Raw genomic sequence first — 20,071 nt, forward strand, 5'->3', positions numbered from 1 at the left:
CAAGATGCACACACCTGAGACTCTCCTCAGTACGGAAAATATCGATATCTGTGCAGTAACAGAAACCTGGTTCAAGGCTCCCGAGAGCACCCCAGCACTAACAGGTTATACTTCATACCATGCCTTCCAGCCCCAAAACTCGGACCGAACCACAAAAGGAGGGGGGGTATCCATATTTATCAAAGATACTCACACCTCCAGGTTAGTGGCACTGCACAAAGCATCGGAGAACATCCATGTGCAACTAACAGTGGGCAAAACTGCCTTTCAGTTTGTAGCCTGCTACAGACCACCCTCCCAAACACAGGAACCTCACTCAGCTTTCCTGAGAACACTGGAGAATATGAAGGTCTCTCCAAACACCATTATATTGGGTGACTTCAACTACCCAAACATTGATTGGGAAATCTACTCAAGCCCAAACACTCTCGCCCAATGGTTCCTACAATTTATACGCTCAAATGCTATGGAACAACTGGTCACCACTCCCACAAGAGGGGAAAACATATTGGATCTGGTCATCACCAACATGGGGTCTCTATGTTCCACACCAGAGGTATACCCCTCATTGGAAAGATCAGAACATAAAATAATCGCACTGGACATCCATATTCCATCCCCAACCCTAACCAAGGAAACCACGGTGAAAAACTTCTCAAAAGCAATCTTCACACTTCTCAAAACTGAGGTGGAATCCTTCAAAGCCCCCGGGCCAGTGGAAAATATGGCACAAAATGCAGAATCCTTTACAGAAGCATTATATGGACACCTACAGGAATGCATGGAGCATGGTATCCCAAATAAAACCAAGACTCACTCCTCCAAAGGCAGGAGACCTGTCTGGTGGACCCCGGCCATAAATAAGCTATGCAACAGACGGAGAAAGCTAATACATGATAGAGCAAAATCCCAAAAAGGGAAGGCGTCTCTGATCAGTACTAGCAAGAAGCTACAATCCCTCACAAAATCATCTAAGGCCAGTTTCAAAAGAAAAATTGCACAAGACACTAAAGATAATCACAAGGCCTTCTTTAGTTATGTCAGAAACCTGGAAGGCAACTCCCAGATATGCTCTGAGTTAGTGCAAAATGACAAAACAATACACTGAACCCACAGACATTGCCAACATCCTGGCAGAAAGGTTCAGTGCAAACTTCTCCCCCCCTTCCACCCCAAAAGAGCAAATGTCTATCCCAACAGAGTGTAGCCTTCCTGAGATCACAGATGCACAGGTGAGAGCTGCCCTCTCCAAAGCAAAAAACACAGCATCAATGGGACCAGACGGTGTCCCGGGCCTCATGTTATACAAGCTCCAAGAAGAACTAAACCCTCATATAAAGTCACTGTTCAATCTCAGCCTTACTACAGGATATGTACCCAAGGAATGGTGTACAGCAACAGTGGTCCCGCACCACAAAGGTGGTGCCACAACAGACCCTGGAAACTATCACCCTATAAGCCTGACTAGCCTGGTCTGCAAAGCTATGGAGCGTATCATCATGGAAATCATAAACAAAGACATTGGGAACCTCCAGACATTGGATCCTACCCAATTCGGCTTTGTTAAGGGCAGATCTTGCCTCTTGAACCTGGTCGACTTCTTTGAAACAGTTACCAAAGCCATAGATGAAGGGAAGGTAGTCCACACAGCCTACCTGGACCTCGCAAAAGCCTTCGACGCAATACCCCACTCGGGCATCATAAATAAGCTCACCAGCTTAAATATCAACCCCTATGTCACAAGATGGGTTGCAAACTGGCTCAGGGATAGAACCCACATGGTCAGAATAGCAGGTGCCATATCAGACTCTAAACCAGTTACAAGTGGTGTCCCACAAGGCTCAGTTCTGGGACCTCTCTTGTTCAGTATATATTTCTCCAAGGTACAGGCTAACATGGGTGGACTATGGCTAAGTTTGCAGATGACTGCAAACTGGATGCCGTAATAGACTCTCCAGCTGACACAAGCATCCTCCAAAAGGGTCTCACAGAGATGGATAATTGGTGCCAGAGCAATGGCCTAAAGCTAAATGCCAAAATGTGCATAGTCATCCCCTTTGGGAAAAACAAAGTGCCCACAAATTACCACATAGGTGGTAATCCATTAAGTACAGAAGAAGTAATTAGGGACTTGGGGACCCAAGTAGATAGCAATCTCTCCTTTGACAATCACGTTGCCAAAGTGGTTAGAAAGACCTTCTATATAGCCCACCTTATCACAAAAGGGTTCACATCTAGATCAAAAGAGGTCATTGTGCCCCTCTACTCATCACTTATTAGGCCCATAATTGAATACAGTGCCCCATTTGGGATGTACCTTACCCGACACTTGCAGCAACTGGGAAGACCCCAAATGTACCTCACCAAGAGGATCAAGGGGCTCAAACAGATGCCCTATGCAGTTCAGCTAAAGAAACTCCAGCTCTACTCAACTGCGTACTGCCTACTCAGTGGCGACCCGTGTCTGACGTATAAAGCCATGTCCATTAATGGACATGCTTCACCTCAGGAAATCCAAATCCCTTAGAGCTGCATGCTCCAGGGACTTGCACATCAGCACAGAAATAAATAGGACATGCTGGAGGGACAAATTCATATCCCAGAGGCTCCCCTCACTCTGGAACAAAATCCCAATCCATGTTAGGCAGAGCCCCTCACTGACCCTCTTCAAGAGAAATCTTGACAAGTGGATGGGAGATCGTAAGTTTACCCCTGGGATCTCATCTGTGTCCCTGCTTGACAGAGGTACAGTAAACTAACCTTAAAAGGGCTACCTTCTGTGACCTACTATACAGAGGCACAGTCAACTAATCTAAAAGGGTGGCGAAAGCCAAACACACTCTGGCTAGGCTTATAAATGCCCTAGGACAGACAGCCTAGTATCAACCTATGAAAATGATTTGTGATGTATAATGCTTGCAACTACGATTATGTCAGTGTGGTTTGTTTTCATTTATATAAATGTAAGATTGCCTATGCCATAAATGATAATTTAATAAACGTGTTTGTTGTTTAAAAAAACATGAAGACAAGCTGTGGATAGAAATAAAGAATTGAAAAACTTATCTGGGAGGGGAAGATAGCAAGAGTTAAGGAGGAAACTTGACTCTTCCAAAAGAACAAGGAGGTTTAGGATGACCTGATTTGAAGGGATATTTCAGAGCTACAAAGTTAAGGCTTTTATACGTAATACAAGTAGAAAGCTACAATTCAAAGTGGAAAGGGATGATGATGATGAAGCTGGGGGAAATTTAAGAAATAAACAGAGACTGGGATTTTGGATGCAGATCCTTAAGGAGAATAACAGTCAGACAGAATATTATATTCATAAAGTAGACTTGAAACCACTGAACTTATTTTATTGAATTAAGCGGTTTCATCAGGCATTCGCCACAAGACTTCATCAAAATAACTTACACTGATAGTTTTTCAGCCCTTCTCCCTGTGGGGGAGGGATCCATAAGTTAGGAATTCAACAAAATAAGTTCAGTGGTTTCAAGTCAGCTCTGTGGATTTATTTCTGAGTTTGGAACTGTATTCTGTGAATATTCATAAAGTAGTAGAAAGCATACTAAGAACTCAGCTAACACAGGAATGGAAAAAGGAGATTCTGCTAATAGGAATGACTGCAATTAGGGGTACAAAATATAGGCGGGGGGGGGGCTGGAATTTAGTGTAAGAAACTGACAGAGGAACCAAAGTATTGAGAACAAATAATACCCATTCTAAAAACTTGACCCTTGCCTGAGATATAAACAGGACCTGCTGGATTGATAGTTATGTATCCCAGAGACTACCCAGTCTATGGAACAGGCTCCCCATCCATGTGAAGCAGAATTCTTCCCTAATCCAATTCAAGTGCAACTTGGACAATTGGATGGAAAACAGGAAATTCATCCCTGGTTTGCCACCTATGTCTCTGATGCAAATAGGTAACCTGTAAATGGTTCATCTCCCAGGCCCATACTTGTCAGTGATTTGGAATGCATGGCTAGGCTTAAAAAGGTCCTTGTGGTCGTTAGGCTAGTAAACACCTATGAACCTATAGAGAGGGAAAGTTAATAGAATGGGAAGAAGCCAAGAAAACATTTAGACTGGAGGTTAGAAACTGCCTTCCCTATCAGGGACTGATATCAGAGTATAGGCAAAGAGAAAGGAGGAATATGTGAATCTTAAGTGAAAGAACTGCACTGGTTGAGTTTTCAATTAACTCTAGAACAGAAGCGGATATTACAAAAGGATAATTAGTAGGGCATATAAAATACTGCAAGATAACTATAGGAATCAATCAAAGGATGTCAGAGAAGAATGTAAAGAGAGATTAGATAAGCAATTCACAAAGAAACAATGGGAGGATATATGTATGGATCCCAAATATGCAACAAAGACTAGAAGATTTAGGATTTTTGCTTGAAAATGTTTGCATCGTTACTTTTATATACCCCAAGCAGACTCCAAAGAATTTTTCCTCAGGTAGATGACAAATGTTGGCAGTGTGATGGGGAATAAAGAGATACCTGGGAGCATATGTTTTTGGAATGTAATGAATTGGGAAACCTTTAAAAATTCCCTACATAGTACTCTGTCTGGGCAAACAGATGAGTGTAACTAAGGAAATTATTTTTATGAGCTGTGATACACGATCTGAATTGCCTAGACATAGTAAGGTCTTGTTAAGTTTAATTCTGCTGGCTGCCAAAAAAAGCAATTACTAGAAAATGGAAATCAAAGTCTAAACTGACTGTCAAAAGAAACTCAAAGTAAATCCACCAGAAAAGGAAACAGTAAAATCCAAACACAGGACTGTTTTAGCACTTTCACTCACTTTATTTAAACTGAGCTTATTCAGAAAAAATACCTCACTCACAACAATCACTTAAATACTGTTATGTCACTGAGTCACATGACCCAAAAATTTTTAAATCAATTAAGTAACTTACAATACATAATATAAATAAATAAAAATACATATCAATAAATATATAATATATATATATATATATATATATATATATATATATATATATATATATTTTTTTTTTTTAAACAAATTAATGTATACGTATGTCTAACCAACTTTTTAACTTTGCCTCAAAGGTAACTACCTAAGCTTTGCTAGCTGTATAAAACATCTAATGTTAACAGTACCATTGAGGCCCGGTCTATGGTCAGCAATTAAAGATATTTGCCATAAACTTTCACGGCATTCAAGCAAAGTCTTATAGTCACCAGTAAATAAATCAGAATTGACCTTTTCTAACACGAAAAAAGAAAACTTTTTAAAAAAAGGGCAAACAGAAGCATGAAAAGAATCAGTAGAACTTCAAGGACTATTTATGGTATCACGCTGACACTAAATTTATCTGCAAGTGCATTAAGCAATATCTTTAGGATAAATCTCTCCAAATGGAGAGAGAAGTCAGCAAGCAAAGGAGAGTAGTGTTGCTGGAACTGAATTCATCCTCAAGTCTTGGTAAGTACCTTCATGAGATGGACCCATTTTTTTTTAAAAAATCCTACCAATACGACACTGATATATAGACTGTATTTTACACAGCATACATCATGGACAAAAGTTGGTTAAAAAATAAAAAAGACTGCTGGATGCAATAGACCCAGGATAAAAAGTGCCTAATCCTGGTAGGCGTACTAGTGCCAGGATGGGAAAAAATGCCAGTGTAAAATCCTTAAAATATGGAAACATTCCAACTATGGCCAGGCCCAGGTGGAGGATGCCCCCCCGTTGTAGAAGGAAGTAGCAGTCAACAAAAATCACAAAAAAGAGCCAAGAAATTACATATTGTTACTATTATGCAAGAAGCCTAGAATTTCCAGACAGAAGATATACAAAAAGATTAAGAGAGAAATTAGAGGAAAGAAAAATACGGCCACAAGAAAAAACGTCAGAAGCTTCAAATAAAAATTTATGTTCATTGATACAACAGATTTATGAAAACATTACATAGATCAAGAAACCTTGATTTGTATAGAAAAAGAAGCAACTGAGGAAGTGCAAAAATATAAATAGCAACATCTAGAGACTTTTGAAAGGTATAAAAAAGAAATATGGACATGGGAAAGAGAGATCTGATATGGTGTAATACTTATGTAAAGGAGAAAGCCAAATTAATCAACACAAAAAGGCAGCCTCAAAGATATTTGAAGAGAAATACAGGCAAAGTCATCCAGATATGGAAAAATTCACAATAAAAAATAAGATCACAACAGAAGATTAGTAAAGTAGAAATAAAAAAAAAACTCAGAAGTTGAAGTTATGGAAAACTTGCAAAGCAAAGGATTTAGTGTAGAAAGTCTAACACAGGTTACATCACAGCATGACGGAATGAGTCCCCAAAGTAAGGAGAAACAGGAGGATCAGGAGACATCTCAAGAAGATATATGGACATGGGAAAGAAAAAGAGATTTAATATAGTATAATATTTATGCAAAGCAGAAAGCAAAACTAATCAATACAAGAAGAGCAGCACCAAAGATATTTGAAGAGACATACAAGCACAGGCATCTGGACATGGAAATTTTTACAATACAAAAAAAAAAAAAAAAAAAAAATGAGGAAAAGTAGAAATGATGATTAGTAATGGAGAAGTTAAAGAAATAGAAACTATGATTGTGGACTATCTGCAAAGTGAAGGATCTAGTGTACAAAATCTAACTCCGAAAACACCACAGCAGGATAGAGCAGTGGATCCCAAAATTAAGGAGAAACCACTGGAGTGAGAAACATCTATCAGCTGCCATATGAAGATACTTTGCAGCTTTCCATAGGAAAGCAGTACATTCAGTTGGAGTTGCACAGCAAGGGGAGAACAGAAAATGGTGGCATCTCTGACGCTGCCAATGTTGTGGAGTGATAGGCTAGTGAGTTCCAAGATGAAGTTTGCTAAAATGAATAAACACAGTAATTAGGATTGTGCAGAAAAATTCATACAATATAACAGAAAGAAACAGGATATATTACTGTGCAGGTAAATTAATAACAGATAAAGTCTTATCATAAAAACACAAGGTAGTAAGGGAAAGGAAGGGGAAAAAAATTGAACGCCATCATGGAAGTATCAAACAGAGAAGACTATAAAGCAATTAAGAGAAGTGTCACTGTTAGAAGAGTATAGAAGAGGGAATAGATTAACAAAAGTACTCAAAGACATATGTGATAAAAGCAATGCACACTTATCAGAACAGATCAGGATATATTGTGCACTATCACAAATAATAAACTAAAAATATCAGCACATGCAGAAAAATTCAGAAGATATGCAGACAAATATAAAGGAAAAATATACACGATAAGCAATTACTTGATGACCTAAACAAGTTTTATAGAGAATTAGGAAACAAAGCAAGAGAAACTGAAACATCACCAAAAAAAAAGAAGAAATAGATACATTTTGGAAAAATAGCGGTGGTGGTGCTGCGGTAGCGTTGTCGCCTCATAGTTAGACATTGCCCGTTCGATTCTCAGTTAAAGTGTCTTCTGTGTGGTGACATGCGTGAATGGGTGTTCCTTCGTTGAAGGTTGTGCGTTAGGCCCAGCAAGCCAGTACATAAAACTCTACTGCCAATCATTAGCGGACCGGAGTTCCGCTGTGGCGACCCCTAACCGGGAAAGCCAAAAGACACAAACAAACAAACAATCTATGAAAATCCTGTGGAACATAACAAAGATGCTAAATGGATAGAAAAAGTACAAGAAAGAATAAGAAGTTCAAATGTACAGGATATGAAATGGGATGAATTAACGGCCAGAGAGATTGAAACAAAATTAAAAAAAGCTCCAGGCCCAAATGCAGTGCCTAACGTCTGGTAAAAGTATTAACATCTTTAAATGAAGATTTAGCCATGAGTAAGAACCATTTGTATGCACACCCCTAACAGACGGCAGCCTAGTTAATAACAGGAAAAATGATACTCCTACTTAAGAGTGAACCTGCAAGCTGTTCTAAAAACTATAGACCATTAAACTTGCCTTCCAATGACGTATAAACTATATACTGGAATTGATGACGACAGTTTATGAAAACTCAATCATGGCAATAGAACAAGAAGAAAATTGTATGGAACAAAGTATCCATCCATCCATCCATCCATCCTCAACCCCTTTTCCCATTTTTGCACATGGGGTTGGGGTGTCACTTCAAATGTAACAATCATTTGCTGTTAAAGTCATAATGCAGAACTGTAAAAAGGGGAAGAATTGAAGTATGGCATGGATAAACTGCAAAAAAGCATTTGACAGTATCCCACATTCATGGATAAAAGAGTGCTTAAAATGTATAAGCTATACCCTTCACTGACTGATTACATTACAGTGACCATGAAACAGTGAGAAACCACTTTGCAGTTAAGCTGTGATAAAGGACAAATTATTATTCTAGGGATAAAAACTCAAAGGGGATATTCCAGGGTGACTCTTGTCACCGCTCCTATTTGGTCTTGCCCTTAATTCATTAAATTGTCTACTTAACAGATTAGGTCATGGCTACAGTTTGGCTCCCAGAACACAACAAAGAGTAAACACTTCTCATCTTCTTTTTGTAGATGATTTAAAACTGTATAGCTCATCAGATGAGAAACAACAACTGCAAGAGGTCAAAACTTTTTCAGATGATTATAAGAATGTAATTTGGTCTTGATATGTGCAAAGGGCAACCTTTAAAGCAGAAAAGCTGCAGCACCAAAAAAATATCAGTCTGGGACAGGAATGTAATATAAAAGAACTTGGGCAAGAGGGAGTGTACAAATATTTGGGAACTAAAGAATCAAAAATAAAACATGAACAAATGTGAACAAAAATTAGCAAGGAATATTTTAGAAGACTAAAATGAATACTGAAAACAGCCCTGACATATAGGAATAAAGTCCAAGCTATAAACTAATTTACTATTCCTGTTCTAACTTACAGTTTTGGGGTGATAAACTGGCCCCGAAAGGTAATGGATCAGTTGGACAGGAAAACAAAACTGGTTCATGCTTATCAAATGATTTATAAAATTCAGTGTATACCAAGATTACATATTCCCCATTATGAAGGAAGTACTGGCCTCCCCGAAATTGATTATATGCATAGATCTGCAATCATAGGACTGCATACATATCTGCTGATCTTACAAGAGAGTTTTTAAACATGAAGAGAACAAGTCTAGTATGACTCCCCTGCTCAGTTTAGCAGAAGCATATCATGTCAAGCAGGAATGGAAGTCAAACCAGAAGTAGATAAAATCAGACAGCAACTGACTGAACGTGCCAAAAAAAAAAAAAAAACAAAAGAAAGAAATATAAGGTGAAAGATAAGATGAGAAGGCAAGAAATGGTTAAGGAGAGGTGGATTTAAATCAAACGATGAAGGGTTAATATTGAGGGTCTAGGATTCTCAATTGAACATGTTGGAGAAACAGACAAATGCAGGTTTTGTAAAACAGAAGTGGAAACAGTTGCACATCTTGCTGCTGGGTGTGACACACTAATGGGCAGAAGGCCTATACACTGAAATGCATAATAATATAGCAAGACTGTTGCACTGGGGGTTGTGTAAACATTATAATACTGAAGTAGCTGAGAAGCATTGGAAACAGGAGCTGGAAAGCATTACAGAAAATGATGAAGTTTATATCACATGGGATCACTTATTACCAACAGTAATAAGTACCAAGAGCTTAGTACCAACAACTCTCATTCAAATTGACAATGCCAACACTTTCTCATTCAAACCTTTCTCCATTTCCTACATCAAAAAACTACACCTGAAACTTAAAGCCTGCTCTCCCTCTACTGACAAACCTTCCACCTCAGTTCCTTAAAATAGCTGCTGACTACTGCTTTTCCTGTCTCTATTTTAATGAATAGATCCATTCAAGACTCCATAGTTCCTGACCTCTGGAAATCGTTCTACACTATACATCTACAAAACGATAGTAATTCAACTGAACCTAGCAACTTCAGACCCATTGCTATCCTCTCCTCTCTGTCTAAAATCCTTGAAAATGTATCTACTCTCAACTAATTACATATCTTACCCAAGAAAATCTCCTCACTCCTACAAAAGACAGTTTTCGCCCTAAACACGGCACCTCTACTGCCTTTATTTCCTGCTCTGAAACTGTTGCTATGGCCAGAGACAACAACAAACTTGTATCTTACTTGTTCCTCGATCTATCTAAAGCCTTCAACACTGTTTCTCACTCACTACTCCTCTCCAAACTATTCCATCTCAACCTCTCTCACACTGCCCTCAACTGGTTCTCCAGCTACCTCTCTAGCAGACAACAATCAGTTAGATGGTTTAACTCTTGCGCCCCTTTCCTCTCGATCCAAAATGGGGTAACCCAAGGCTCCATCCTTGGCCATCTGCTACCAATAACCTCCATACTTCTTGCGGTCACACCTCTATCTTCCAATATGCAGATGACTCCACACTGATATGTGTCTCTGAAAACTTGACAAACCTGTTTACTACACAAAACTCTTTTCTTCTCTTGAAAGATGGCTCAATGACAATCAGCTCATCCTCAATCCCAATAAATCAAAGCTCCTCCTTTTTCTGCCTAAATTCCTCTCTCACTAAATCAACATTTTTAATCTCTTCTCTCAACAACACTATTATAAAAGTTGAAACACAAACTAAACTCCTCAGCACCATTATTGATAACCAACTAAAATCTGACCTACATGTCCAACAAAGCATAAAAAAAAATCCCACCAAAAATTAGGCCTACTTTACAGAAATAAAAAATACCTTAGTGCAGAATCCAAACGTGCCCTTACTCAAACTTTCTTACTATCCATCCTACTCTATGCCTCCCTTATCCTGACTAATGTACAATCTTCCCTTATTCACAAATTTGAATCAGCATACAATAAAGTTGCTAGATTTGCTGTAAAATCATCTTACTACTCCCACCACTGCCTGGGCCTACAGAAACTTCAATGGCTTGAACTCCCACATCAACTTACTCTCACTCAACTACAAACTGTTCAGTTCCTTCTCAATAACCCCACTACCTGCCCATCACTTTCCAAACTTCTGTCCTATTACACCCGCAATCATCTTCTTCGTAATTCCAACCAACTCTTACTACTGACCTATAAACCCTGTAAAAACGTAGGCAAAAACCTTTATAAATACTCTGTCTCTCATAGCTGGAACAAACTTACCATTACATATTAGAAGTACAACTCATGCCAACAACTTTAAAAAAACACTAAAAGATCACCTGCTTAACTCCAAGATTTGTCACTGCCATCACGCCACTTAACCTTCTGTATACCTCTGCCTATTCATATTCTACAACCACTACTTAGGAAGTGTCTTGGCATTACTTCTAATTCTTGTAAATATTAGAACATGCTATCTTTTCAGCACTGTGATTGAACTGTATGTTTATATTTTTAGTACTCACACTTTATGTGACAACTATAATTTGTTCTGTATACCGGCATTTCAGTTTGTACTCTCTTTTATCTTATGTATAATGTTTTTTTTTTACTTTTTATTGCTGTAGAAGTTATTAGAGTTTTTCTCCTCGGGTCTCTACTGAAAATGTTTTTTCTGTAACTCAGCTGGACCAACATGGTTAACAAATGTGAAATGAATAAATAAATAAAACAGTTAAAAAAATAGATAAGATGCAATAAACCAGATATAGCAGTCCATGAAAAGACAAAAGTAACATCCATCATTGAAATTGCTACACTAAGCGATTACAGTATCTTACGAACAGAGAGACACAAAGTCATAAAATATCAGAATTTGTAGGCAGAAATAAGGGCAATGTGGAAGAAGGATTACCAGACAGTTCCAATAGTAGTAGGAACAATGGGTCTCATAAAAAAGTAATTTACAGTCGTATTTAGATATGTTGCCAATACATGTAACTCCATAAGAATTGCAGGAGACGTCTATACTGGGCACATTGCAGGTGCCGCAATAAGCACTTCTGGCATCATACTTTGAATTAGAAATGGGGTCCATTCCCATCATGGTATTAGAAACCCAAAACTCTTGAGAAATTAAAATGAGATCAAACAGTGTAATATTCTTAATTCAGAGCTTTGCTGTGTGTTATTTCTTAATTGCTTGATGTCGTTAAAAAATGATTTGTGACTATTCTTCACTATGTATGCCAGTCTGTGTCCCACTTTGGTCTTCCTTATGGTACTTATCATTTTACTGATCTTTTTGATAGTCTAATATGGGCAGACTTTGATTTATTATAGGCCTTAATTAGGTTTGTTTTCTTTTATTACAGAACTCATCAATGCTGGCATTTCACCAAAGTGGCTTATTTTTACATTCCCCAATATATTGAGTTCTGACTGGGACCACTTGGTTTATGCTGATTATCAGATGGATTAAAATTTATTAGAGTACATGACAACTTATGCTACATGTAGGCTGGAAATAATGAGTCGAATTTTTTGAGCTCATCATATAGTTTTAATATATTTGTGTTTTAACGCCCTTAAATTCAAAGGTGTTCGTGATGCCCTAAAGGAGAAGATCACGGATTTGTGATCAGATATGACCAGAGATAAGGATACTACAAAAGTTAGTGCAAGTAAGTGCAATTTTAGTGGGAATGACATGAAGAAGATTTTGACTTCTAGTGAGCTGTTTAACTATTTTTAGAAGGGAGTTAGCATTATGATTTCTAAGAATCGCTGGGCATATCCAATTTTTGCTGTACAGTTAACTGATGGATAGTGGAAATTACCCATCAAAAAGCTATGTTTATTTAGTGAGTACACTTATGTTTCATGGTTCATTGGGTACATGGAAGATGATCTAAAGCAGGATATGAACTGTTTATTTGTCTTGTTTAGGGTAATCTGAAGTTCAGAAAGTTCTGTTTGCAGGTCACGTGGAATGCGTCTCATACAAATATTAATATTACCCCAAGGTTTCCAACAGGCCTGAATGTGTGACAGGTATTCAAATCTGGTAAACAGGGACTGCTGTCCTTACAGTAAAACCAAGTTTCCGTTACAACACAGATATGAGTGTGTTTGAGTTGTAGAAAAGCACAGAGATCTGGTAATTTATTGTTAAGACTTCTGGTAATAGGCAGAGCAACCTTTATGTGGTCTAGACTGGAATTTGTTTCAAGCCTTTTTATTAAGCCGTCATGTCCAGAATATGGACTTCCCTATAAAGGGCATTTATAGGAGCAACAAGTGTTTTGTCCAGTACACAGAATTCATGAAACAAAAGGTGCAGGCCAACCTTGACAAATCAAGTTAGGCTGTCAATCATGTCCCAAAGCTGACACATGCTGGATCGCCCTAGAATTACACCACCCATTTAACCCGATGTTAAAGCCAAACAGCTTCTGCTTGTAACTGGGCACCACTTTGGGCAAGAGTAGGATTCCACCCATAGCCAGAGTCTTACCAGTATCCAAGACATGCATAGCAAGCTCCAGTAAGTCTCTCAGCATGTTCTGGGTTAAGAAGCTCAGGCCATTTATACCTACATTAGACACCACTAGATCAAAGAAATATTTGCTGTACTGAATGGACTTTAGGGCCCTCGTGACATCATGAATTATGATAATGGAAAGGCAGCTGTCAAGCAGATAAATATCATGCATGCATCTTTGTAAATTTTATTAAACTCTTTTACCAGGGCAGTATGTGTATCAAACTTTGACAGAAACTGCAGATATGAATTAATTTCTCTGCCATTCTTTTTGCAGGTGTTCACTAATCTGCCACTGTGTAAGGTAGAATAACACAGTAATTCAACTCTAACTGGGATTGTCACCTTCTTATGTAGCATACTGCAGATAATTACATTTATGACTCCATTAACAGATAACTGGTTTATCACCTTTACTCACAGTCTCACTGCTTCTGAGATGTAATATGCTGTAATTTATGTCCTCACCTTAAATGTGACTTGAAAATGTACAGCACTGAATAATGCCTATTTCAACTTCACAGCACACAGTAACTTAAATAATGCAAGACTGAAGACACAGCATATATGTTTGGCTGAGGCAAATCTGTGTGGGTGTTCTCCTTGGCTAGTAGCAGTCCTGTACAAAAATGATTGACAGTTTCAGTGTATCTGATAAAGAATATCTCAGAGGCAGCTTCTATTTTATCCTCCAACCCAAATGACCTGCACAATCTGTTTTAAGAGGGCAAGGAAGCTGCTGCAACTGATTTTTGTCTTTCCAGTCTTGCATTCATGCCTAAAGAAACCACCTAGGCATCCTTCTTCCATTCTCTGAAGTCCACAGTCTGTTATGGATTTCTTAAGATGGCTGGTCAGTAAGACTTCACATCTCCACGCTCATATGGGCTCCTGCCTGAGTTTTCTCCTCAAATATCAATAAATGTATGGCTGAATAGACTGCTACTAGCTGAAATAGCCCTACACTTATACTCAGCCATACCTGGCAACAATATACCAAGAGGCTGTGCTGTGACACAAGTCTATGCTATACACCTTTACACAATGACCCTTCCTAGATGGGCTCTGAATGAGCATGCCCTAAATGCCACATCCCATCTGTAGCAAGGAGCAATTCTACAGCGCAGAAAAAAAGATCAGCACCATCACATACAGATATTTTAGCTGACTACAGCCTATGTTGCACACTGACATTTTGCACCAGTTACACTGAAAACTTCATTTTTGAGTTTAGTTTTATGAATTAAAATGTAGTTTACACACTTTCATTCGCACAAGCACAGTACACCCAATTAAATCTACTGCTCTCCACTGGTTAACTCTCAGCTAAATTTTACAATTTTCTTAACAGCTAGCCATAAGGCTTGTGCTTATTAAATGCTTCCTTACCTTGTAATTCCATTGCATACAGCTGCCCTTCCTCTGCCATTACTGGGAAAATCTCCTTCTCGATTGAAGTCGGCCTTAACTGTAAACAAAGAATTCTTAATCAGCCTATTTTTCTCTCTCTGTAAAATGGAAGTTACTCACAGAGTACCTTTTAATTAATATTTTTTAAGGGACACTGGTTTACGTTTTTTTAAAAGAAATTAAATTTAATTTATATGAACTGAAATTCTGAGAATTACAGAATTGTTAAGTGTAATTTCCAGTCATGTTTTGGTAAATCAGAATATTAGCAAAATTAAAATAGATTACAAATACAAAGCACTGAAAAAAGCAACCAGCAATTTTAAAAGTGGTGAAATTAGAAGAAAAACAAGTTATGGTGCTAAACTTCATGAAATATTGTAATTTTCCAGTAGTCAGCCCAAATACTGGAATATTACAGTATGTCTGACACTTGGCCCAGAGGGTTAAGGCTGTGACCTGTAGTACAAGGTTTGACTCCCTCAGAACTTATTTGCCTGCTCTATGACATTGAGTAATTCATCTAATCAGATATTGCTTCTGTCTGACCCAAAAAAGCAACTCTGAGTCCAGTGGGTCTACTGGGTTTAAAATTAGTATTATTACCTTCCACAAAACAAATTCCTTCAGTCTTCTTGATATGGTAACCAAATCAGCTAACCCTTAATGGTTCACTTACAGCTGAACATGGAACAAAACAACACAAAGCAGAAAAATGGAGAGAAATGTGCATCAGGTTAAAAAAAAATACACAGGATTGGAGTCAGTTTGATGGCCAGTATATAAATGATAAAAGAATCACAAAACATAAACTGAATACCTATTCAAAATGTAGCATTAAGTTAAAGGTAGCCAAAGGTATAGATTACTGACAGAAAATATAAGCCTATTCACATAGAAGCATTATACTGAAGATAGTGGAGACAGATTGCTATGACAACAGGTAGAATGGTCAAATTTAGCAAAAAAAAAAAAATTAAGCTTGTTGGTAGCAATGGTAAGATGCATAATAGCCAATTACAGTAACACTCAGATCAAATGGAACTGCATTTAGCAGGTAAGTTTTGCTGCGTCCTTATGGAATCTTCTGGTATAATGAACAGCCTCATTATTCAGATGTCACTCAAAAGACTTGATAATCAGCAAGGAAGCTCAACAGCAAGGAAGCTCAGTTACCAAGGCAGAGGATAAGTAATGGTTTAGACTCAAAAGACCAAAGAAAACAAGTTGGGTAACTGATACAACATACAAAACTCGATGACGGTCTGTTAGCACTATGGTGTCTGAAGGTAAGCGAAAAATCAAATAGAGGGGGCAATGATGTTCCATACAATGTGCTTCAAGTGAGAATTGAAAACTTAGTTATATGTAACATTCTATATTTCAAGAGTTGCTTGTGTGACAGCAGAAGTGCAAAGTTGGACACTGTTTCCCTGATAAAGGTTGTTTGTCAAAGTCTGATAATGATTACTTTAACTTCTGCATCAGTGGATACTCCACATTAAGGTTGCCACATTTTCAGATGAGGAAAGTGAGAGTCTTTCTAAACGTGCAATTTTAAATGAAAAAAACAATGCTCTCAGTCACTGCAAAGGACTTACTCTTTCCTTACTACCAAAATAAATACAGATAAATAATTTTAATAGATTACACCATTTCATATCCTTTTGGGAATGACAGAATGCACAAAAGTCAAAATAAGCTGTGCTGCATAATTCACGTAACTCAGCTAATCACACTACATCATTGGGCTCTCTGCTAACTATACCAAAAATCAGTGTTGCTAAGGAGCTTATTAAATGTTGAATATGCACCCCACCTAACACTCCTCAAGACACTACAGGACAAATTATTGTTTGGATTTTATATAACATTAAAAACAAAATTATATTACAAAGTGACCAACAATGACTCGAGTCTTGTCACAGTTACCAAATGTCATCTGCATGCTTGTCTCTTCAGTCATATGTAACTAATTACAACTTCCAACTGAACAAAGTCATTAGCTAACAAAGCATCATAGGCTGGATTCCAGTCTCTGACCAAATAACTTCTCCATAGCTGGTATAATGTCTGACCCATTAAGCAATCACTTGCCAGAATTTACACCGAATAATCAAAATTTTCACAGCACCAAACCAGTTCTGTCAATCTGAAAGTAAGATAAATTCAATCACGAAACATTCATCACATTTAACATAAGCTAATGGCAGCTATGCACTTCACCTCAAGCAGAGTGCAGAAGGCAACACTTATCCCACATCTCTCCAGATTAATACATCAATAAAAGAAGGATGTGCCTATTTCGCTTCAAATTCATCAGTTATAGTTCAGCTCCTGGTTTCCTGCAGTATCTCCCCAACATCTTCTGACAGCCATCATTGAATGGTATCAGTTTGAGAACACTATGCATAGATAGAATATGTTGAAGACAGCAACAGTATATAATGAAATAAAAATGTAAATATGTACAATTTATACAATAAATGTGAAGGTTTCCAACTGTATGCAGACATTGAAATATTTTATATATATATATATATACATATATATATATATATATATATATATATATATATATATAGGCTGATTGACCATTTTTACAAAAACATCTACATATGGCATCTTTGTGTGCTCTTCTCCCACAATAATGGAAACTTATTACAGTTTTTTTTTAGTTTATATTAATGTATGTGAACTAAAGTTGTAACTTAAAATACAATGATTTATATATATAATTTATACAAAGATGTTTTAAAAGACATTAGTTGCTCCATCTAAACTAATAGTTTCTTTTCAGTGGATGTGCTCTCTTCCAGACCTGTTTCCAAGTTTTTATCATCAGTTCTCACAACTCTTCCTGTTCTCCTTCTAGACAAGTGTTCAGGCCTTTTCTTCTATAGACAGTCTTAACATGAGGCTCACCTAATGGAATTTTTCCATTTGGAAGAGTCTTCGCTTTTACTCATCTTTCTAATTACTTCTTCCATTATAGACTATTTTTTCTGAACTTCTCTTGTAACAGAGCTAGTATGTTTAATTTTGCAATTTTCTGCAGTATGGCCAGGAGGTCACAAATTAAGCAACCACTCTCCTTGAAAGCCAAGTGATGCCCCACTACAGACCTGCTATTCCCTTTATTTTCAAGTTCTGACAACATACCAATCCTGGGTTTGCCAAAAGTACCATCCTTTACAACTTCACTTAGGTGAGTTTAACATCACTTGTAATGAAGCTATAGCGACTGTCTTTTTCTGAAATAAATGTTGGATTTACAGCAACATGGGAAAGGTATGTTTGTAAGTTATACACCTGGTCAGGTCTAACCACAGAGATTCTGTGGAGCCAGTCTATTAATCAGTGCTAGATGCTAAGACAGGCTTTGGGATGTAGCATCTGAAATGTGCTGGAAGAATGAGATCACAATCCAGAGCTGCTGGTCCTTTCTAGGTAACTGACAAGCTGTTTTACATACAAAGAGAACTGGTTGATATTACATTCAAAAAACAAAGTCAGCTATAAAGTTATCTGTTTTTACAAAGGAAATATCTTCAGGGTATGACAGAGTTACAATTTATCCTCCTAGTGGGAAGAACTCCTGGAAGATGAATCTATATGGCTCATGTAAAAATCCTTCTCATCTGATGGATTCTACTGTAGAGATCTTTTCCCCACCTAGGAATTAAAACCAGAGGATTACATTACACACACCATATGGCAGACAGAAACCATTGATCTAGTTAGTATGAAGGAGTAGTGGTAGCTACACTAAGTCATCTGCCCCCCTCCTTTTCATCCTACCCACCCAGGAATTCCAACATGCCTTAGAGGCCATAGCTCAGTTTTTATCACCAATTCTGGCAACTGGTTCCACCTGTCAATCACTCTCTCTGTAATAAATCATGTTCTTAAATCAAGACTAAGTTGACTTTCCTTTATGCAATGAATGTGGGCCCTCTGTACTGTTCTATCCTTCCTTTCAATAAAAATCCTGTTACATTACTGCTTATGCACCCATACATTCCCTTGGAAAAGCTCCCTTAGCCTCTTGTCATAGGTCATACTCTCTATTCTGTTCACTGTAGTCAGTTTCCTCTGCACCTTCTACAGTAATATAACCTCCCTTTCTCTAAGCCTATAGTGACACACTCAAGGCAACATTGCCCTATATTTGCTGCCCCCAAAGAAAAAAAATCTGTTCAGTATATGCAAACTATTGATGTAATTTCACAAAATGGGTAGGGATGTATGAAGGGATATACAACATTATACTAACCTAAAAATCACAGGGCAGATGTTTTGGTAGCCAAGTAGGATAAAACACTGCAAAATGGCCAGTTAGCTTTTCTGCAAAGTAACATCCAGAAGTGACATTCTTGATGTTGTCAGAACATGATCACCAAACACAACCCTATGGCAAAAAAACACTGCTGCCTTCTGGAAAACAGTTTAAGGTTATTCCTGGCAGGAACATGTCAAGGATAACTAGCATATACAGACATAAACCTGGGATAAGGGGCATTAACAGTAATTTGACAATGTAATGGCATTAGATGTAAGAAAGACATCTTCAAGTCTTACACCCTAAGATGTAAGTAAGACTTGTGTGTTAAAGGGCTTAAAATCAGAGCAGAAAAAAATGAGCAGGGACAAAATATACAAAGAGAAATGGTGAAATAATACCAACAGGATCTTGTTATGAAAGTCATATCAGGTAATCAAAAATATGGATAACCACAGAAAAAAGCAGGATTGAGACAGTGTACAGTCATGGGATGCATACAAAATGGTACTATCAGCCGAAGAGAGAAAGCAAAATTTTCTCTCAACAGTAACTGAAACTACATATCTGGAAATCAGAGTTCTGCAGTTATAAGATGGCGGATTTCCAAAGAAGTACATCTATAACAGCAGAGGATTTTACCAAAAACTACATGCAGAGTAAAATAACATACATATCCCCAAAGATAGAAATGAGAGTGAATAGGACCGAACTTTTCACTTGTACAATACCTCAAAGGAATTGACAAAGTTAGAGTATAGAATCCCTCAGAAGAGATATATTAAGCACTGATGCAGAGGGTAAAGAAATATAATTAATCAGACTTAAAAAAATATATAAAAATACATTTGGAAGCAAGAATGTGGAAGACAGAATGAAGCTGCTGATTACAGAGTTGGCACATTATTCATTAAGTAAGGAAAAGAGCTACTATGTACATGTTC

At 37.6% G+C, this 20,071-nt stretch overlaps 1 protein-coding gene across 2 annotated transcripts in view; it reads right to left on the minus strand.

Annotated features, from left to right (window-relative positions):
- The window catches only part of GMPPB (GDP-mannose pyrophosphorylase B), an 824,737-nt gene that overhangs the window by 443,179 nt on the left and 361,487 nt on the right, over window positions 1-20,071 (minus strand). For both annotated transcript variants that reach the window (XM_044077786.1, XM_044077785.1), the window contains exon 7: window positions 14,825-14,903. In XM_044077786.1, coding sequence (XP_043933721.1) covers window positions 14,825-14,903 — 79 coding nt within the window. The remainder of the gene's footprint in view (window positions 1-14,824; window positions 14,904-20,071) is intronic.

Source organism: Protopterus annectens, chromosome 7.part0 (assembly GCF_019279795.1).
Source record: "Protopterus annectens isolate FY-2018-M chromosome 7.part0, PAN1.0, whole genome shotgun sequence".
NCBI lineage: Eukaryota > Metazoa > Chordata > Ceratodontiformes > Protopteridae > Protopterus > Protopterus annectens.